At 36.2% G+C, this 22,654-nt stretch overlaps 2 protein-coding genes and 1 long non-coding RNA gene across 3 annotated transcripts; all 3 read left to right on the top strand.

The window, feature by feature from the left end:
* Positions 1–218: 218 nt before the first annotated feature.
* Positions 219–2,608, top strand: LOC114412346. The gene is made up of 4 exons (XR_003666688.1): positions 219–479; positions 599–693; positions 1,367–1,435; positions 2,476–2,608. It is a non-coding gene; the product is annotated as an uncharacterized LOC114412346 (long non-coding RNA).
* Positions 2,609–20,009: 17,401 nt separating this feature from the next.
* On the top strand, positions 20,010–20,824 carry LOC114411161 (protein MAIN-LIKE 1-like). Its single transcript, XM_028374916.1, has 2 exons — positions 20,010–20,318; positions 20,414–20,824. The coding sequence occupies exons 1-2, from the start codon at positions 20,010–20,012 to the stop codon at positions 20,822–20,824; spliced, it is 720 nt and encodes a 239-aa protein (XP_028230717.1).
* Positions 20,825–20,844: 20 nt separating this feature from the next.
* LOC114411160 (protein MAINTENANCE OF MERISTEMS-like) lies at positions 20,845–21,927 on the top strand. The gene is made up of 3 exons (XM_028374915.1): positions 20,845–20,982; positions 21,063–21,653; positions 21,733–21,927. The coding sequence occupies exons 1-3, from the start codon at positions 20,845–20,847 to the stop codon at positions 21,925–21,927; spliced, it is 924 nt and encodes a 307-aa protein (XP_028230716.1).
* Positions 21,928–22,654: the final 727 nt, after the last annotated feature.

Raw genomic sequence — 22,654 nt, 5'->3', positions numbered from 1 at the left:
AAATAATTCCTATAAATCGTCTGTTGGATGGGCGTGTTGTTAAAAATACAATTTGTTGTCTACTCATTTTTCTTCAATTAGGATAGTAGTTTTGAGGAATATTATCAAGGTATTGTGGATAAAGTAAACTTAAACTTAATTGATGAGGAACATTTTACACAGACGATCTACATGTTCCTGCACTAATAACAAACAATTCATTTTTTGTTATCAGAATAGTCGTTGAAGAATTTCAAGACACTTCTCTGGATGCTCTATTCCGTGAAGATGACAGTGAGATGCTTGGAGATGATTCAGACAGTGACGGATTTCTTTCAGAGTTTTAAATTTAATTTATTGCTAATAATCTTGTTATTTTAAATTTTTCATTTGCTCTAGCTATTGCATACTTGGTGTATTGATTTCTCGAGTTTGTGACCAGGACTCAAGCTTTTCACATGTTATTGGAAGTGACGATGAAAATGAAAATTATATTGGGAGTAAGGACATTTCTAGCTTTTCTGTTTAAACCATTTGTAATTTCTCTCTTTGCTGCTGATAAAAATAATTCTCTCTTTGCTTGTGTTTCAATAGACTGTGATGCTAGTTTTTCTTTCAGACAGCAACGGTGCTAGTTCCTTATCAGTGCAAAACAAAGATATTTGTGCAGAACTTTTGAAGAAAGCAAAAAAGTTGAACAAACTGAAAGAAAAGGTGGTTTTCTTGTGTCTTATGGTTTAATGGTGGTTTTCTCTATTTAAATTTTATTCTGTTAAATGGAGAGAGGTTTATTGTTCCACAAATTCATATGGATGGATACCTTTTTATTTGATTAATACTTCTTTTGAACAATTATGCCATGCTAGTGTCCTTTTTTTTCCTTTTTATAGTAAAAATTTTAATTGGAAAGAAAGGAGAGTACAGAAAGGAATGATATTAATCCAAGTCAAAAAAAGGATAAACAGCAGTGAACAAGCCTAACAGTATTACAAGGTGCTGTCAAGATTACAGTAACATGAAGCATCTAGTGTTCAATGTTGAATGCTGAAACTTTTGCTGTTCTGTCCTACTTATCAAGTTTAATAAGGTAGTTGATACATGCCTCAAAATATTTCTTATATTAAATTGTGGACTTGTTAATACTTAGTTCTGCAAGAACTAAGCATATACGATAGTCAAAGGAAAGAGAAGCTATAGTTGTTACTATTTTCAATGAATTTGGACTTGTATGTTTAGGTGCTGAATTTTATGCAGTGGTGCATTATGTTGTTTTTCATTTTTCATCTTCTTTGCTTATAACAAACGAAGTATTTGCTTCTGGTTTTTTTTTTCCATTGAATGTTTCTTGTACAAATATCTAACTTAGCTTTCTTTTTGAAATCTCCAGGATCTAGGGTTTTCTAAATTTCTAGAAAGTTATAATATGAAGATCGAACAAACCGAATATGAAGAAATTGTGAGTATATTTATTAATAAGAATGTTGAAATTGGCTGTAGATTTTTTCAGAGAATATTTCACTAAATTGAATTTTAGCCTGCTTAGCTAGTTATGTATTTTAATTCTATTGATTGGATTGTTGTATTTCACTATTGTTCCCTTTTTAATTCCACTCATCAGGTGGAGCATAGGTAAAAAATGACAAGAATCATTCCTTTTAGTTGGAATAAGTGCCGAGAACTGAAACTCAATTGTGGTTGAATTTGTTTGTGTGGCAGTTGTGGCATAGACTGTTTGTTAGTTTTGCCGGGCAGTGAGTGAGTTTTGCCTCAGTAAAGTGAGGCCTTACAGAAACATGCTGTTATTTCTGGACTGGTGCATATGAATGTGATATGTTATAGAGTTACCTGAGATTCCATCCTTGCATTCCTATTCCCTAGTATTTGCAGAGGGATTGGAAATCTCTATGGGAGTATGATAGTGGCTTACAACAAATATGGTCTATAGGAGGAATAGGTTGGGCAGCAGAGAATCAATGGCGTTATTCAATGTAACAGAAATTAACCACAGTTACTTAGGTAAGTTAGCTAACTAAAAGGGAAGTTGGTGAAAAGGGGGGGTACCAAGAGAGGAGTGGCTTGTATTTTGGGAATTCAATAGAAGGGAGAGTTCCAGGTCTCTTGAATACCTAGAGTGTAGAGAGGAGATTTATTCTATTATACATTCTTGATCACTGCCCTGTATCAGATTGATACTTGTTGGGTGTTCTTTCTGTTATAAAGATTGGCTGCTTTCCCTAATTTGGAATATCTGTTGAATTATTTAAAATGATACCTTATTCTCGATAGTACTTGTAAATGTTTCTTGCAATTATATAAGGATCATATTGTAGGGCAGACATGTAGCTTAGAGTAGAGCTATACTTATAACTAATAAATAATACAGCTACTATTTCACTGGATATGATATTATTTCATGTTCTCTAACTTTTAACTTTTGACCCAACTAGCACTTATGTTGATGAAAATTGACTTTCTTTTTCTTATTACGAGGTTCAGAGTTCAGATGATGAAAAAAGCTTAGATTGGGTGCAGCCAGCGGATAACAACAATGCATGTTCTCATGCAGGTAAACTGTTGACAAGTGCATCTGTTGATTCATTGTGTAAACTGGTCAAAGAACAGTGTAGTGTTCCTGCCCTTACATGTCTCTTAAATGCTTATAGGGCAGCATGCCACAATGTTTCTGAAGCAACCAGTGTCAGTGGTTGTGTCTTTACTCGTGGCATTCAGAAGAGTGGAACTTTCTGCAAGATATTTATGTTCATGCTACATGAGGCTGATACTACATTTAGGAGGTTATTGGGAATATCAAGCTCAAGTTCCAGGAAGGAAACTGTTTTGGACCTAAAGAATACAACAAAGTGGTTGTCTGTTAGACCACTTATTAAGTCGTACATAAGGAGTACTGTGTTTCTCCTGAACCAGGTCACTGACTCTGAAGTATTGGCCTTCTCAATTTGTCGGCTCAGAGCTTCAATTATTTTTCTCTTTGCATTTCCATCTTTACTGCGCAATATTCTTAAGGTATTTCTTAAATTTAATACTGGTAAAAAATTCTTGAAATTTATCCTTGCTTTGTTAAACAGGCTGGTCCAGACAGTCTAAGAGAGAAGATTGTATTTTCATTTTCATTTTCTCAAGTGATAGTTCTCACATTTCCTATATCATGTAATTTCTTTTAGCTACTTACTGGTCAGTTGTTATGAAATATACCTTGAAATCTTCTTGCAAGAATTTCATAAACTGTTTATAATTTTATCAAAAAAGAGTTTGTACAGTCAATTTTAGGACCCCACAATTTTCATTTGAAGAGGAATCAAGTGATTGTCATGATATTACTTTCTAATAGTAGCAATATGTTTCATCCAAATTGGTGGATCACTTAATAACTGTAATTTGATTCTGTTGAGTTGATACTTTAGTTTTGGTTTGTGTTTAAAATAAGCTCTTATATGCTTTCTTGGCCTTTTGGCTAAGTTGTGTATAATGTCAATCTCATGCCATTTAAAATCTTCCTTACCTTGCCCTCGAATTTATTGCAGATTTCTGTCCATCTCTGGGCAACAGGTCATGGGTCTCTATCGTCACACTTCTTTCTCATTATACAAGATATAGTTTCAGAGTCTAGCTCAAATTGGTTCGACTTCTGCTTTGTGAAAACATACAAGGCCTTCATTAATCACTCTCAATTTGTTGAGAGAAAGTTTGAACATATACATTTTCTAAGGAACTCCTTTGTGGAGCTATGTTGTTTAGATATGCAGTAGTCATCTAACAAAGCAATGCCATGTATATTGCATCTGGGTAAGATATTGCAGAATGGGTGGAAAACCAAAAAGAAGGTCAGCTTTAATCAGTTTTAATATTGATTGCCACCTTTTATTGATGTGAAGTTTAACGAACAGTCTATTAAACAATTAAATAACATGTACAAGTTTCTATAGAAGCATAGTATCATATTACCTTGCTGAGGAAAAATTTGATATTGTGCCTTATATTTAATGGACAGGAGGTGGTTACGACAATTTGCAGTTGGCAGTACATCAATTGCATTGATCTCTGGGTTACATTTATATCAGCAAATATACATGACTATGATCTTCAGCCATTGCTGTATATGATCGTACAGATTATAAATGAGGTTGCTCTCCTGTTTCCTGGCCCTAGATATTTACCACTGAGACTAAGATGTATCCATTGGCTTAATAATCTTTCTGGTTCTAGTGGGGTTTTCATCCCTGTTACATCATTGGTGCTGGATGTTTTAGAATACAAAATTACCAAGGATAGTGGGAAACCTGGAAAAGTCTTGCAACCTATGTCTACTACCATAAAGGTCAGATATGAATTTGATAGGGCAGTTTCTTCCCCCAATTTTTTTATTATTTTTTTATAGTTTAAAAATTTATATGTATCCAACATTACAAGGGATCTTAATCCATAGCACATATTTGGATTAAATCATTTACTAAATTTTTGTAGTTGACATTTTAAAATTATTGCAGCTTCCGAAGCATTGGTTATAAAATCACGTGGCTTCCAAGAAGAGTGTGTCTCATCTGCCATTGAACTCCTTATGGAGCACTTTGCAAAATGGAGCTACCATATATCTTTTCCTGAGCTGGCAACAGCTCCACTTATACAGCTCAAGAAGGTCTTTGAGAGAACTTCTGTTGAGAGTTTCAAACGTGTTATCAAGCGTTTCATTGATCAGGTATAAGTTCTAATATAAAGTGATCCTGTTTTCCAGTCTCAGCTTTAGACTATATTACATGCCATCTTGAACTTTTGACATTTAAACGAATGCCTGACACACTGTAAGGCAAGTTGAACCTTTAAACCACAACCACGTTGCAAACTGGCTATTAATTTTGCTGTAAGTTCTGTGAAGAGTTTAGTCAACTTGTTATGTCATTTCTTGGAAGCCTTTCCCTGTTTGATGTTTAGGCATTTTTTGCCTTTCCCTTTTGTCCTTTGTTAAAGCACAATTTGAATATAGCCACCTCATCCAACTCTTTGCCTTTTCCTTTTGGGGTTGGGGAAATTCAGGTGGAGCTGAATATTGGCTTTGTGCAAAAGAAAAGAGAAGAGGTGCCTTTCTCACCGAAGGATCAGCAATCAGTTGAATCATTTCTTCAGGTTACTCTCACTTAATTCATCTCTGAATCAGTCTTTCAGTCATATTGGTGTAACTATATTAGTTAAAAATCTGATTTGGCAGGTTGAAAAACGTAATGGTAACACTCCATTTACACAATATTATAAAAGCATCATGAGCAAGGCTTCTTCTAGGAAATCAATTTCACATAGAAAGGTATGATTGACTTAATCACTTGCTTGAGTTGCTTCTTCCAAGTTTCTTTTTGTATGGTCTCATTCATGCTTTTTCGAGTCTGTACACTCTTGGTATACCTCATCCTTTTGTGTTAGAGGGATAGTCACTCTTTTCTTTCTTGAGGGATACCTCATACCTGTGTCAACGGAATTAAATGTCACAGCACGGAATTAAATGTCACAGCAAATTGTATGGGATTGCACATTTATTTGTAACAATTACTCTCTTAATTAGGATAATTAGCTGTAATTGTATATATGGCAGTTTAACTATTTTATTGGGCTGGAAATCAGGATAATTAGCTGTAATTGTGTATATGGCAGTTTAGCTATTTATTGGGCTGAAAATCAGCTTGACAGATTGTAATTAAAGTGTATTTATATGAGAAATCTCTATGAGGAGCAGCAGTTTTTGGCCTAACCTTTTCTGAGTTTAACATGGTATCAGCCTAGGTTTCGATCCAAGACCCTAGTCTGCACTTCTTTCCTTGTTCTTTCAGCCTCGTCCAAGTTCCAGTTCTCTCCAAGTCCTTGTTTTTTTTCTGTTTCTTGGTCATTTCTTTCCCAGTTCAGATTACCATCCCTTGTTCCATGTCTACCGAAAAGTATGATGTTCTCTTGGTTCGCCTCAATGGCAAAAACTACTCAGCTTGGGCATTCCAATTCCAGATCTTTCTCACTGGAAAAGACTTATGGGGTCATGTTGACGGCAGCTCTCCCATCCCTGACAAAGACACAGCTAAGGTTGAACACGCCAAATGGACAGTCAAAGATGCTCAAGTCATGGCCTGGATCCTAGGCTCTGTCGATCCCAACATTGTCCTGAATCTTCGGCCTTACAAGACAGCAGCCACAATGTGGAATTACTTGAAGAAAGTCTACAGTCAGAACAATGAAGCTCGAAGGTTTCAGCTTGAACACGACATCGCTACCTTTAAACAGGATAGTCTCTCCATCTCTGATTTTTACTCTCAATTCATGAATCTTTGGGCTGAATACACTGATATAGTTTATGCGGACTTGCCTTCTGAAGGCCTCAATTCAGTCCAAACAGTTCATGAAACTACTAAACGTGATCAATTTCTTATGAAATTGAGATCTGATTTTGAAGGTATTCGGTCCAACCTCATGCATAGAAATCCTGTACCATCACTGGATGCATGTTTTAATGCTCTGTTGCGTGAAGAACAGCGCCTCCTTACACAGTCCATCATTGGAGATCACAAATATGCTATTGTTCCAGTGGCATATGTGGCCCGAGGAAAACCAAAAAGCCATGACATGCGTACTATTCAATGTTTCTATTGCAAGCAATTTGGACATTATGCTTCTAACTGTCCGAACAAATTCTGCAACTACTGCAAAAAGGATGGACATATTATTAAAGAATGCCCCATAAGGCCACCCAAGCGAAATGTCACAGCTTTTACAGCCTCAGTTGATTCATCTGTTCAGCAACAAGCTCCTGATCCTGCTCCGACTATGACCCCTGAAATGGTTCAACAAATGATCATTTCAGCATTCTCTGCTTTAGGATTCTCAGGTAAATCCTCTTCCCCTTGGTATTTTGATTCGGGGGCTTCCAACCACATGACCAACAATGCTCAATTTCTTACTAATATCAAAAAATATCTTGGAGACCTCAAGATACACACCGCTGATGGAAATCCTTTGCCTATCACAGCCACTGGTGATATTTCTCCATCTCTAACCAATGTTTTTGTTTCTCCTGGTCTCACTAGTAATCTCATTTCAGTTGGTCAATTAGTTGACAATGATTGTCAAGTACAATTCTCACAGTCTGGTTGTCTTGTGCAGGATCAACACTCAGGGAAGATAATCGCGAAGGGGCCTAAAGTTGGACGCCTTTTCCCAATCCAATTCTCATTGCCTTCCAGTCTTTCTTTGCCTTTAGTTTCTTGTAATTCTGCTATTGTTGATTACCAAGTGTGGCATAAGCGTCTTGGACATCCAAACGCAAATGTACTTCATGACTTGCTCAAATCTAATTATCTTGGAAATAAACACAATTCATCTCTCAATGCTGTTCACTTTGATTGTATTCCTTGTAAACTTGGTAAAAGTAAAATTCTGCCTTTTCCAACACATCAGTCTAATGTAACACAACCTTTTGAAATCATCCACAGTGATGTTTGGGGGGTGGCACCGGTTATATCTCATGCTCATTATAAATATTTCATAACTTTTATTGATGATTATAGTCGCTTCACTTGGGTCTATTTTCTGCGATCAAAAGATGAAGTCTTTTCCACTTTCAAATTTTTCCATGCCTTTGTTCAGACCCAATTTTCGTCAAAAATAAAAATCTTTCGCTCTGATAATGAGGGAGAATACATGTCACACTCATTTCAGGACTTCTTGCAATCCAATGGCATTGTATTCCAAAGGTCATGCCCCTCAACTCCACAACAAAATGGGGTAGCGGAAAGAAAAAATCGCCATTTGCTTGATGTTGTCCGCACCCTTTTGCTGGAGTCTCATGTGCCATCACGTTTTTTGTGTGAAGCCCTCTCCACTGCAGTTCATCTTATCAACCGATTGTCATCTCCATCAATAGGTAATGAATCCCCTTTCAATCGGTTATATGGTCATCCACCCAATTACTCAAATCTTCGTATCTTTGGTTGTGTGTGTTATGTCCATCTTCCTCCAAGAGAACGCACCAAGCTCACTGCACAATCTGTTGAATGTGCCTTTCTTGGATATTCTCCTCATCAAAAGGGTTTTCTATGTTATGATCCTACCATCCGTAGGATTCGAGTATCTAGAAATGTCATTTTCCAAGAAAATGTATACTTTTTTGCATCACATCCTGACCTTACCTCTCCTCCAATTTCTGTTTTGCCATTGTTTTCTAACTCTCATGCAGGAGAACCATCTCCTAAACCTCTCTTGACCTACAACAGACGTACCACTGCAAACCAAAATCAACAGACAGAACCTCAAGGGCCCCTTCGAGATAATTCCTTGGCTGCTGATCCCGTAGAAGAACCAGAACCGGCTCCTCCAAGACGCAGCTCACGCATTATTAAGCCCCCAGACAGGTATATCCATTCCATGACAGCCTCATTATCCTCTATTCCTATCCCTTCCTCTTATAGCCAGGTCATGAAGAATTCTTGTTGGCAAAAAGCTATTGAAACTGAACTTCTAGCATTGGAAGAAAATCAAACATGGGATATAGTCCCGTGTCCCACATCTGTTAAGCCTTTAAGTAGCAAGTTTGTATTCTCTATAAAGCTGCGTTCGGATGGATCCATAGATCGTTACAAAGCTCGTTTAGTTGTGCTTGGAAATAAGCAACAATATGGACTGGACTATGATGAGACTTTTGCACCAGTCGCCAAGATGACAACTGTGCGCACTATTCTTGCTCTTGCTGCCTCACAATCTTGGCCACTACATCAAATGGATGTCAAAAACGCATTCCTTCACGGTGACCTTAAGGAGGAAGTTTACATCAAGCTTCCTAATGGTATGCCTACCCCTTCACCTAATACTGTTTGCAAACTGAAACGCTCGTTATATGGATTAAAACAGGCACCAAGAGTATGGTTTGAAAAGTTTCGCTCGACACTACTTGTTTTTGAATTCACTCAAAGTCAGTATGATCCCTCTCTTTTCCTACAAAGGACTCCTAAAGGCATCGTGGTGCTTCTTGTTTATGTGGATGACATTGTGGTCACTGGTTCAGATCAAGATGTTGTTTCTAGAATAAAAAATCAGTTGCATTCAACCTTTCAGATGAAAGACTTAGGCCATCTCACTTATTTCTTGGGTTTAGAGGTGCATTATCATCACCAAGGCATTTCTCTATGTCAGCACAAGTATATTCAAGACTTGGTTCAACTAGCTGGACTCCCAAATGCCACCCCTGTTGACACTCCCATGGAAGTTAATGTTAAATATCAGAGAGATGAAGGTGAACTTCTTGATGATCCCACTCACTATCGCAAGCTCGTGGGAAGTCTCATCTATCTAACTATCACTCGTCCAAATATTTCTTTTGCTGTCCACACCGTGAGTAAGTTCATGCAATCTCCGAGGCATTTGCATCTTTCAGCAGTAAAACGGATCATTAGATACCTCCTTGGCACCCCAAAGCATGGTCTGTTTTTTCCTGCTGATTCCTCCATACAACTCCAAGCATACAGTGATGCTGATTGGGCTGGTTGTCCAGACACAAGAAAATCCACTACTGGCTGGTGTATGTTCCTAGGGAATGCTCCTATTTCATGGAAATGTAAGAAACAAGATTCAGTCTCAAAGTCCTCCACTGAAGCAGAATATCGCGCGATGTCTGCCGCTTGTTCCGAAATAATATGGCTGCGTGGTCTCCTCACAGAGCTTGGATTCTCTCAAGCACAACAAACTCCGCTGCATGCTGACAACACCAGTGCCATACAGATTGCAGCGAATCCAGTTTACCATGAACGGACTAAACATATTGAGGTTGACTGTCACTCTATTCGTGATGCCTATGATCGAAGAGTCATCAGTCTACCACACATCTCAACTTCCATTCAAATAGCTGACATTTTCACTAAAACATTAACACGTCAGCGACACAATTTTCTACTTAGCAAATTGATGCTAGTCGATTTCCGGGCATCAATTTGAGGGGGGATGTCAACAGAATTAAATGTCACAGCAAATTGTATGGGATTGCACATTTATTTGTAACAATTACTCTCTTAATTAGGATAATTAGCTGTAATTGTATATATGGCAGTTTAGCTATTTTATTGGGCTGAAAATCAGGGTAATTAGCTGTAATTGTGTATATGGCAGTTTAGCTATTTATTGGGCTGAAAATCAGCTTGACAGATTGTAATTAAAGTGTATTTATATGAGAAATCTCTATGAGGAGCAGCAGTTTTTGGCCTAACCTTTTCTGAGTTTAACAACCTGACCCTCTTTGATGGGTACCCAAGAATGGTTTGGGTATTATTATTTCAAATAGAAAGAGATTGACAGATTAATCTATTGCCAATCCTCTCTCCCAGAGCACATGCTATGCTATACAATTCAAGAGATAATCACCTAATCTCCTCTCCCGCACAAACTGTTTTATATTTATTATCCTCTACCTCAACCAACTCCCTTAAAGATAGTGTTAGAAAGTGAATTATTATCCTCTACCTCAACCAACTCCCTTAAAGGTGAGGATTGCTCCTTACTTATATAGTCTATCTTGACACTATCTTTAGTTAATGTGAGATTTTCACATGTCCCCTTTTTGCCCACGACTACCCGCCATGTGGGACTTTCAATATACCCCTCTATCTAGGGGTGACCACAATTTAGGTGGCTTTTCCAACATCGCTCAAGACTATATCCGCTTGTAGCATGACAAACACATGAGACCCATCGATGGGTCTAAGATAGGCTTTAATACCATGTCAGAAAGCGAGTTATGAGTCTAACTCAACCTTACAAAATCAGTTTGTAAGGTGAGAATTGCTCCCCACTTATATAGTCTATCTCGACACTATCTTTAGTCAATGCGGAACTTTAACATGTCTCCCTTTTGCTCATGGCTATCTGCCATGTGGGGCTTTAACGCACCCCTCTATCTAGGGGTGACCACAATTTAGGTGGCTTTTACAATAGATAGTGTAAGATTACATCATGATATTGTATTCATGATTAGAGAGCAATTAGGGATTTGTTCATTATCACTCGGATTAGATTCTATGTAATTAATGTAGGTCCTATTTGCTGATTATAAATGAAGGATTAGTGTGGTCAACCTAGACACACAAGATTACAATTTAGATACAAAACAAAATAACCAAGATAAATCCTAAAGTTAAGCTATGGTGAGAGAATTCAAATACATAATCCTAAGCTAAAGATAAATCCTAAAGTTAAGCTATGATAACTGAATTCAAATAGCATAATCCTAAAGATAAGATACGATAACAAAATCCTAATGTAACTTTGTTGATCTGAGTTGGGCTTTGGCACTCGTGCAATGAATTGAATAATGTGGTTTTCTTGCAATTTCTTATTAAGTCAAAATAGGGATTTGCAATTGAGGGATACCTTATACCTCAACCTCTTGAAATTTGTATCATCATCTTAGCATGGCGATACTTCACTCTCTTTTTCTTCTAGAGGGATACCTCATACCTTTGTAATGTGGCAATCAATTATGGTAATTGATTTACATGGTTTTGTAAAACCTTGTCAATTACTCTTAGCTTAAATTGTGAATTTGCTTAGTAGTCACTTGTTAATTGGCATCGTTTAAATTGCTGGGAAAGTTAATCTAAATTTCCAAATGGCTTAAATATGTATTTACTCCCTCAAATTTGTGATATGTTGTTTTTAGTCCCTCAAATTAAAAATTACATTTTTTAGTTCTCAAATTTGAGAAATTCTATTTTTAGTCCCTCTTGTGGTAAAAAACCGTCACAAATTGAGCAACCCAAATCGCCGCCAAAAGTTAGTCAAAGGGACTAAAAAAAGCAAATTAAAATTTGGGGGATCAAAAGTAAAAGTTTACCCAAATTTGAGAGACCAAAAGTAAGCCTTTCCAAATATTAAAGTGGAGTTGTAAGAGGTGCATTTCAAGAGATAGTGAAATGTATTTTGACTCCACTATAGTGAGAGGGTTGGTGTAGAGATGGGAAAATTACAATCTACCAAGTTATATTCATGAATTGAGTTATGTATGTATAGATATTTTTGAGAAGGGAAGCATCACCCAACTCGAAGATGGTTCACCACTCCAAAAGAGACAGATTTTTTTGTTTTTAATCAGCAAATGTTAACTTGTTAGGTTGTTAGTTTTTGTCAGCAGATGGGAGATTGAACCTGTGACCTTTTCTCCCTTTCCTTCTTTCTTAACCATTCAACCAATCTTATATCTCTATAAATGAGACCGAAGTTGTTTAATGAGAGGGTTTCTTAAGTTTGTATAGAAAGCTTGTAACAAGGAGAGTTTTCTCAAGTCTGTCCACTCTGATACCAAGTTGAAGATTTGGACTAAGGAACTTGTGAAATGCTCGAGTGATATCTCATACACACACAATCATACAGACAAGTTACATATTATATTTACAAGAGGAACAAGCATTTGAATTGAAGCACTATACATGAATCTAAAAAAAAAAAAAATACTACATGGACCTAATCTTTAAAGTGCAGCCATTTCAAATAGATTTCATGCACATTCCGACAATGTTATATCTTGATTACTTTATCATTATCAAAGTCACCATTAAATATAAACTTTCACAAAATTTACCATTCATGCCACCTTAGGCTTACATGGGTAATGACTTACATCGGAGAGCATGAGCTTCTCAACTGTTATATTTATCAATAATACGGGGCCAATGCCAAGTTCGCAAGGGAAGACAAAAGGATTAATTTTATACTCATTAATTTGCTAAGGAGGAAGAGAAGACATTTGAATATATTTTGTTTTTAAGTTTATATAATGTAATTGTTGTGTCTGTAACATTATCCATGATCTATGTTGCAGTCTCCAGGCAAAGGAAAGAAGAAAATGCAACATCCACATGGCAATATTGACATGGTTGCTACTGATTCTTGAAAGAATCGTTGCTTTCATCTTGCTTTCATCATCCGATTCTACATGAGGTTGAAGAAACCAGATTTTAATTTCTGTAGTCTGGTACATGTACTTCAGGTTTAGAGATTATCTCATCAAATGTAAACGTTCATTACACAGTTTCATTCATTGGACCCAATGAGCGATAATTTAAAATTTTGGTTCTAGATTTTGATGTATTGAGTCGCGAGGCTTCAAAGGAAATGCAATACAAGAATGAGGTTGAAATTTTGCATTTTCTCGGAGATGGCAAAGTTGAATGTACTGTGCGGGGGTGGGTATCAGCATACTATCAAACAATATCAGCACGTAAAAAAGAAGGTTCTAGGCTTCTAGCAACTACAAAAGGGATGACTCGTGAAGGAACTACTATAAAAAGTGAAATATACAACCAAAATTTGTCAAGTTTTTGGTTTTAGTGGTAGTAAAAAGTTGTCAATTGAATAGTCATGTTGTAAAGAATATATTATAATTGGTAGGCATAAAAAATATTACAATAGGATCAAATTGAAACTAAAACAGAGAACCAAAATGACTATAAAAATAGGATCTGGATCCTCTCGTTCGGGCTTTCTCCACAGCCTCTCTCCAGCTGAGATATCAACCACTAGATGAATCGGATGGTTGATATTAAAAATGGAAAAAAGCTTATCAGTCTTGCTTCTCTATTTGATACTTCAACACTCGTAAACGAAATTCAATTGCATAATTTTGGAAATTATGGAAACATACCACCATATCCATGGCAATTATTATAATAGATTAAACTAATTGTATGTTTAAAAGTATAAAATGTGATGAACAGTAAAAATGCTTTTATTCCTTAAAAAAAAACGTTAAAATGCTTTTAGTTTTCACTGTAATTTTGGAGTTTATGGTTACTCTATCCACTAACGCGTTTATGCTGTTTTATCATGAAAGGTGGAATTAATATTTGACAGAAAGGGGTACATCTAAATGCATTTGTCAAATGAATTATAAGACCAAAGTTATTAATTTCGCTCATCTTTCGAATTCTTTTCCAAAGAACAGCCACCTTAATTAGATGTACACCTTTTGTTGGAATTCATAATAGCTTGAGCGTGAGTAAGATATATGATCTGCTGTTACAATTAAGTAAGACATTGATATATACTTTTTCCAGCTTAGCTTTTATCCATAAAAACCACGACCGGTTTCTAGCTTACCAATCTTGATATCAATCCCCTTTCTATCCCCGGTACTTCAACACCCAAAAACAAAACTCGTTGGTGGCATTGGTGCCTTGGTGGAGTCATCGTTGTGTTTCACGGGTAGCGGAGCCAGAAAAGATGAGGTTCAAATCAATGGTAGTGATTGCTGAGTTATGCGGTTGAATTTTGTCTTGAGTGTTGAAGTGTCAAAGAGAGAGAAACAGAATCAATATGTTTCTATACATATTTCGATTTTTAATTTCAGCTGTGAGCTGTCTGATTTATCTAGTGGTTTAGATTCATGCTGGAGAGAGGCTGGACAGAAAGATCCATAAAAATATTACATCACATTTATAACTAATTTTTTTTATAGATTTAATCTAACAAACTAAAATAAATATAAAATGCTATCAAATACATCTTAATGGAGGACTAAAGTGGTAAACAAATTTTGAGATTAATTTGGCGACAACATTTTTGAATAATTACAATAAGGAAAAGTTATGCTGATGTCGTTTTAGATGACACTTATACATACCCTTTAATTTTTCAAAAACACTTACCTATAACATCAAAGAATAACTCTTTAAACTTTATATATGACCTAAATATCAACCACTCTGGCAAAAATCACAAAAGACTCGTAATGAAAAGAGAAATGAGGAGAGTTTTTTTTTTTTTTTTTTGCTTCTATGGAAAATTAAAAAAAGACAACTAAAACCTGAGGAACTCAAGAAATCAAGAATGTGGTTGAGGAACTCCAACCTTAGCAAGGTGGTGAGCTACTCCATTCGCTCGCTTCCCTATCAACATTCAACATGGACTATATTCAGGGACCAGTTTCTAGTAAAAAGGTTCATGGTTTCATGTATTATGGCAGCATGTTTGTGTGGAGGAGGTAACCAATAGTTGGGTGCCAACATAGTTGGAATGTTTCTATCCGTCATCTTGTTGCTCTCTAATTTTTAATAATAAAAAATATTATAGTATGGAAATCAAATGTAAATTATCCATTTCGCAAACTACGGATCAGAAGTAGAGACGGATTTAAGGGGGACTCATTTTATAAAATTATAGCAGAGACATGTTACTCTACTTCTTTCCCCCATTTGCCTCTTCAATTCTTTCATACTTGATCCTATTCTCACACTGTAGCCTCAATCAGAGGCGGAGGCAAAGGGAGGCTTACATTGGTCATGCCCCCAAGATTTTAAAACTCTTATAATATTAGGAAAGGTTGTATATTAAAAATATTAGGAGATGTCATAGATGTTAATAGGAGCAGTTTCTCGGCTATTTTTTATTGGACACAATATACAGGGAATTTGTCATACTTTCTTTTAGTTTGGTTTAGCTGGTATTAGTATGTTGCGATTTTGTTTTGTAATGGATTCAATGAATCTGAGTGTTTTTTGGTAGAGACTTGGTTTTATGTGTTGTTGGATTCTCGGTGCTGTCATGTTATATTTATGAGCCGTATTTGTGTTATTTTTTGGTGTAATTTTCTGTGGTTGATAATTTGGCCACATCTTATGACAAATTCCAATCATTTTATTTATAATATAATCTTTCTTTTGCTGTTAAAAAAGTTCTCATATCATATATAAAATTCTTTTACTTTTCTAAGTTCTCTTCAATATTTTTTTTATTAAAACACTTTATCTAAAAGTCAAAATTTTCTTCATTTTTAATTTATTAAAACACAAGAGTTTTTGAGAATCTATAAGTGCGTGCTACATAGTTTTCCTTGTGTAACGTACAACAGCTTTTCCCTTTTTAAGAATCATGGGGTGAACGAAACGTTGTAGAAGTCTTGTGCGTGCTTTTCATTAACAAAGAAACGTCAGTTTATCTTGTGGGGAGCGTATGTCACTTAATTAAACAAATAAGAGAGCAAGAGTTTAAAAACTAGAAGAGGTGTGTGATTGTCATAAGAAAAATACGGGAGAGATGAGTGGAATTTTTCCTCGGCGTGTTTTTTTAAGAGTTCCTCGGTATGTTTGGTAGGAGAATTTTTTTAGGTGTTTGAAATCTTAAATTAAAAATCTTGATTTCTCGTGTTTGATATCTATTCTAAAAAATAACATTTTTAGAAAAGATTATTTTTTAATAATATTTTTTTAGCAATTTCCCATTTAAGAGACTTATCGAGAATCTAAAATTAATTTCTCACTTAGATCGGTTTAAGATATTAACCGTTTTTAGCTAACATATATTTTTCATACACCACTTAGAGATTAAACACTTGATCACATGCTTAAATGATAAAATCATTTATCAATCATGTGATACTATAGACAATTAAATTATATTTATAATTTACTTTTTTTATAACTCATTTTTATTGTATTTTCTCTTCTTATCTCTCTCCATATATTGTGAGAAGTGTTGTGAAAAAAAAAAAGAGTAAGAATATTGTTATTTTTCGTAAAATTAATAAGACTTGCGCAATGGAAAATAAAAAGAAGCCAAGTCTTGGAAACACATAAAAAAATAACTCATTTGAGATATTTGGAAAGGAAACAACATTTCATCCCTCCCACCTCAATGACCATCCTCCCAACAACACAAATATTAAATTATCTTATTCAACTTGGTTATTCGAATATTTTGAGGAAATTGATTGGAAAAATGCCAATTGATTAAACATTAATTAAATTTCTCCCTTTTTCTAATTGACAAATTTAAAAATGACTAATTAAACATAAATAAAATTCAAAATATTAGTATTATAATTTTTTACATTAAAAAATTAGGGTGTTACCTTATCTCAAAAGTTATATCTCGGAGAGCTTCTTCGGCTTTGCGTTTTTGGTCTAACGACAATTCTTGAGCCCTTTGAGGCTGAATTTGAGTTCTGGCCGTGTTCGTGGAACTTGAGGAAGAAGCACATGATAAGCACGTGAAGTTGCCTCGAATTAACTTTTTCCTTGTGTTGTTATTTTTCCAGTGACCACATGATATGCCATCAACACGTAGAAAAAAAAAATGTTTATGGTACCAGAGCAATCATTAAGAATATATGTCAAGCTCGTTTTACGTAAACAGGGAAAAAAAATTAGTTGGGTCAAGATCAGAAACATATCATTCAATTGCGCTGTCAAGGAATTCTTTTATGTTTCCTTTCTCATTAAATAATTATCAATGGCTGGATTTGGTTGTAAAAACTTTTTTTGATGAATAACAAAAGTTTCTTATGCATAATATATACACTCACCCGTTTCATAATAATAGTAGAAGTGAAAAAAATTAAAATAATTTTAATTTTAGCTTTTTGAATGTAACACTTACTTGTTTTAACTTATATCTTTTATGATACTTGATGACAATATTAATGGTTATAATTCACTCTCTTTTAATTCATATCTTAGGATTTTAAAGTCTAATTAATGTATTTTTAAAAAATATATTCTTATTTAATATTCACTATTAATGATGTTGTAAGTATCAAATATTAAGATATTAATATAAAGATATTTTAATTTAAATATAATAATTTTTAGTTTTTTTAAATATTTCTTAATTTATGATTGAGTTGTTATAGATCTCTGACGCTTGTTTTTTTATTTCTACATATTAAAAAAAATCTTAATCATCAAAAGATATATATGAGAAATGAGAATGAGATAGTAATTTTTTCTTGTTGTGTGAAAAAATTTAAGAAGATAAATATTAAGAGAAAAAGGGGATAACTTAAACTGATTTATTAACCACAAATGCAATAACAATATAGCATAGTGCGTCTGAATGGAACCCCAAGATCCCATCATCAATCAGCATGTCCGTCATAGTTTTTCTTGATGTAATGTAACATTGCGGTTTGTCTACGTTACTTGTAAGGCCAATGAATGGTTAATCACGCAACTATAAGACTTTGGTGGTTATCACTTAATGATTTCCATATTAACGAAATAATGATGTGATTTCAGTTGAGCTGGACGACCCATTTATGTTAATTTAATGATGAGGGAAAGTACCAAACATCACTAACAATAAGTAAGAGAATAAACACACCACTAAAGAGAAAGAGTCTGAACTGTGAAGAAGATTCTTAGATGTAATGAAACTGCTTAATTTAGGTGTCAAACGCATCAAGGATGAGGATAGGATGAAACTATATATATATATATAGTACACGGGGTTATAATCAAAGTAGCAGGTATCCGTGTGATTGCTATGCAGGTCTGTCAAAACGGGTAAGTTTGATCATGAGTTGGTTGATTATGGGCTGACGGATAAATAGATTGAGTCCATTCCATTTACTTTAACTGAGTCATAAAAGGCTGTTGCTAGGTGCACCCAGCAAAATTGCTGGTGCACCCAGAATTTCAATGAAGTACCCAAAATACTCTCCGTTTAAAAAATAAAAGTAACGTAATTAAAAAAAAAGTTTGTTCTTCCGCGATAGCTTTCTTCTTCCCCTTGCTTCCGCGTTTGTTTCTTCCCCGTGCACCCAGCAATCTCCATTCGTGCTTCTTCTTCCCCGATATTGGCCTTCTTCCTCCGCGCCCTCATTTCCTTCCTCCGCGACCTCGTGTCCTCCATTGAAGTTGACATCCTCCATTGAAGTTGTTGTTCGTGTCCTCTGCCATCAAGGTTAGTCTTCTAACCTCCTCGTAACTGTTTGAATGGCGTAAATGGCATAAATGGCTGTAGGAACCTTAGGATAGACGATATTAGTGACCTGTGGTGTTGGAGGTTGAAGACGAAGGTTCTTCCGCGAGAAGAACCTTCTTCTGCGCGTAGGAAAGGGGCTTCTGGGAACTCCCGCAGAAGAAGAGTGGAAGGTTCTTCCGTGGATTCCTGCGGAAAAAGCTTCTGCAGGATATTCCGCGTGATCCAACGGAAGAAGGTTCTGCAGGATCTTCCACGTGATCCAGCAGAAGAACGTTGTCTTTCGCGGACCCGCGGAAGATCCTGCAGAACCTTCTTCCGCAGGCTACATTTTGTTGTCGCGGAAGAACCTGCGGAAACTTCTTCCGCAGGGTATATTTTCTTCTCGCAGAAGATCATGCGGAAGTTTTTCCGCGGATCATGTTTTGTTGTGTATTTTGTTTTTTTTGCTTTTTTTTTTTTTAGATTATACCTGAATTTGTTCATATTATTAGGTAGTTTGTGCTATTTAGTTGTTATTAAAAATTGCGTTTGTATGTAAAATGAAATTATATTTGGTGTGATTTATATATGCATTAGGATGTCTAAATTGAAATTATATTTGGTGTGATTTATATATGCATTAGGAAGTAACTATGTGATTTTAGCATAATAATAGCCATCATTTTAAATAAAATATAGTTGAATTATTATTTTTTTTATCATTAATATTTCACATAATAATAGTCTGAAAATTTTCTTAATTTTTAATTTTAATTAATTCATAAATAAAGATAATTATAACTTAATAGATAAGTTATCGATAAAATGTAACAATCTAACCATTTTGATGAGACTCATTTAAGCACCTAATTCATTTAAGCACCTAAGCAGAGTTACTTCATTGAAGAGATTAAGAGCTTATGAAATACTTATATATGAAAGAATAAAAATAAATGATGTGTACAAAGGGAGCTCCTTTGAAATAATATTTATAAAAATAATATTATTGTTATACTATTTTGTACTTTGAAACAACATAAACTAAATTGTATTAGTCGTGAAATGATACATTTGGACACAGTGGCATTTCAACCTTACATGCAAATAGAGGTTTGAAAACTTAATTTGAACAAATTAGTAAGAAACATACAAAACACGTGTTTGAATAAATTTGTAATGACAAAGCTTTGTTACCAATTATTTGAATATTTAATTTGACCGAAAAAATAAATGTTCTTCTTGATTTCAGATCATGGTTAGAACACGAGGTTTAGGTCGTGCGTTAGGAGCTGGTAGAGGTAGAAGCATTAGTGAGGATGCGCATGAGGCTGATGTTACTCGGCGTCGCAGGCTTACTGCCTCAGCACGCACGTAGGCAACGGGTTCGTCTGCGTGAGGACGTCACTGAGAGACATGAGGATGTGCCTCAGTTGCATGAGGATGTTCCTCATGTGTTTGATGCCACCCCAGAGATGACAGGTGTCGCCGATGCTGTTCAGACAGAAGGAGTGGCTACTGATGGGAGCTTGGGGTCACCTGCTGCAGATGAGGGATTCCCCGATGGACCACGCGACCCATCGATTTTGACCGATTTTGCTGAGCATGTCGAACACAGCATCTGGAGTAGACAAGTACATAGTTTTTAATGTTGACTAATTACATAAAAATTATTTGTAGTTGGATTGTTTTTTATATACACGTTATTATAAATTGTTATTCAATTTAGGAACGACCTGATCTGAAGTTGGTCTCTCACGGTAGAAAAGTAGATAAAATTGGGAGACCAGCGCCTGAGATCGAAGGGTTGATTGCTGGCACCGGATTGAGTCCACTGATCAGGTGTTCTATTATCACCACTGGTCCAGGACTCATATCCGCCTTCGTCGAGAGGTGGCATCGCGAGACTAGCACGTTCCACCTGCCAGTAGGCGAGTTGACGATCACGTTGGATGACGTGGCATCACTCCTACACCTTCCCATCACTGGCGCGCTGCATACGTTCGAGCCGCTTGTCACTTTAGACGCCATTGGTCTACTGACGGAGCTTCTTGAGGTCAGTCATGAGGAGGCTACATTTGAGACTCGACAGGCTGGTGGGCCTCATGTCCGGTTGGGGTGGCTTCGGGACTTGTACTAGAGCCAGTGCAGGGCCAGACGATGGGTTGTAGCAGCCCGCACGTATCTGCAGGGGGATTCGCCTGGGGAGCGGCTGCATTAGTCCACATGTACGACCATCTGAATGATGCGTCGCAGGCCTTTACACGGCAGCTGGGCGGTTATATTACACTTCTCCAGGTACGTATTATCACTGATAATTTAAATTGAAGTAGCATTGAATCTCTTTTTTTGTATTGATGTTGACTATGTGTTTGTAGTGCTGGATATACGAGCACTTTCCTACAGTGCATACATTCGTCGTTCATGATGCTTATGATGAGGGGAGCCCACGGGCCTGTAGGTGGCTTACGGGTAAGGCTCATATGATGGGGATCAAGGGAGCCCCGTATCGGAGACGTTTGGATGCCCTGAGTGTGACTGTCGTGTGCTGGATGCCCTATGGTGAGCACTGGGGAGTCAGGGCCTTTGACTTGATATCGTCGTACACCGGCCAACTCAGATGGGGTCAGATTGTGGTGTACGTTCGATCTGAGCGGGTTCTTCGACAGTTTGGCTACCTTCAGACGGTCCCTCCGCCGCCAGTTTGTGATTCTTTGACGGGTGATGATATAGATGACCGGTGGCTGCATTTTTCAGACCATTTGGTGCCTTCAGGGGAGCTCTGTGTAGTTCCTGGACAGGTGGCGCCAGACTACATGGAGTGGTTTTTTCAGATATCGCACCCATTCGTCACGCAGACTGAGGAGACTGCTGCGCGGAGACATCCGCCTCCCCCTCATCATGAGGAGTTCGTCGAGCCACCCATCCCCGAGGTTTCAGTCGCGACCAATCTCCCTACGCATTCAGTGGTAAGCATAACTTCTGTAGTTTTTCATAATTTAATTTTTTTTAAATGTGATATTGACTTTGTTATTTTGACTGTGACAGGTTCATTGCGAAGGATGTCAGGGGATGACTCAAGATTTAGGAGCGATTGCTGAGGATTTGGAGCGGGTCATCAACCTCAGGATGGTCACTGAGGGCACTGACTTACATGACATCATGACTCGTTGTCTGAGGAGAGCTAGAGGTGACACTGCAAATGAAAGTCTTAGGCCGCGCCAGAGACGCCGCATAGATTAGGATTTATATTTTTATTGTACTTAAATTAATAATTTTTGTATTTGTTTATGTATGTCATAAAACACATTTACTTACATCATTTATGATTTTTGTTTGTCTCTCTATAAATATATGGTTTGAAATTTAAATATAAACCACACACATGAGTCACATTTATAATGACATTTGAATATATAAAATAAAGAAGATAAAATAATTTGTAATTTAAATGTTAACATTTATAACTATTCTGAAATTATATATTTTAACCATATATATACGTACAGTAAAGAATAAAAAAAATTGGTTTTGTGCCTTTTAGAAACATGCCTAAGTACCCCTGTTCGGGTTTTTTTTTAAATTATGTGGGGCTGCTTGAGACTGTCCAGGGCCGCTATTTGGCATGTTTGCATGTCAAGGAACCCAAAAAAAATAAAAGCAGCACCCCGTTCCATCGAATCGCACCTCAAACGGAGGCACCAAAAATAAAAAAGTTGGTTTTCGACCTATTAGAAACATATAACTAGCATTCAGTTCAACACAAATATAACAATTTGACACAGTAACACTTGTTCACGGAACAATTGATTAATTACATGAACATAAATCCAATGTACATATACATGCATAAATATTACAAGTTCAGTGTCCGCTTAGGTCTACATGCGTTGTATTAATTGTCATTAGGCTTAAGTATTGCTGCATTCTACCTACATATGCAGTTGACCATTATTTTGCCACCGGATAC

The sequence above is a fragment of the Glycine soja genome, chromosome 5, assembly GCF_004193775.1.
Source record: "Glycine soja cultivar W05 chromosome 5, ASM419377v2, whole genome shotgun sequence".
Classification (NCBI taxonomy): Eukaryota; Viridiplantae; Streptophyta; class Magnoliopsida; order Fabales; family Fabaceae; genus Glycine; species Glycine soja.
This window is presented reverse-complemented; position numbering and strand designations above follow the sequence as displayed.

What these genes read in the sequence shown, in the direction of transcription:
- LOC114411161 (XM_028374916.1), top strand. Translation starts at nt 20,010, where the DNA reads ATGAGGCTGATGTTACTCGGCGTCGCAGGCTTACTGCCTCAGCACGCA. An exon ending in ACAGCATCTGGAGTAGACAA is followed by an intron (nt 20,319 to 20,413) that starts GTACATAGTTTT and finishes TATTCAATTTAG; the next exon opens with GAACGACCTGATCTGAAGTT.
- LOC114411160 (XM_028374915.1), top strand. Translation starts at nt 20,845, where the DNA reads ATGGGTTGTAGCAGCCCGCACGTATCTGCAGGGGGATTCGCCTGGGGA. An exon ending in GTTATATTACACTTCTCCAG is followed by an intron (nt 20,983 to 21,062) that starts GTACGTATTATC and finishes ATGTGTTTGTAG; the next exon opens with TGCTGGATATACGAGCACTT. An exon ending in ATCTCCCTACGCATTCAGTG is followed by an intron (nt 21,654 to 21,732) that starts GTAAGCATAACT and finishes TGACTGTGACAG; the next exon opens with GTTCATTGCGAAGGATGTCA.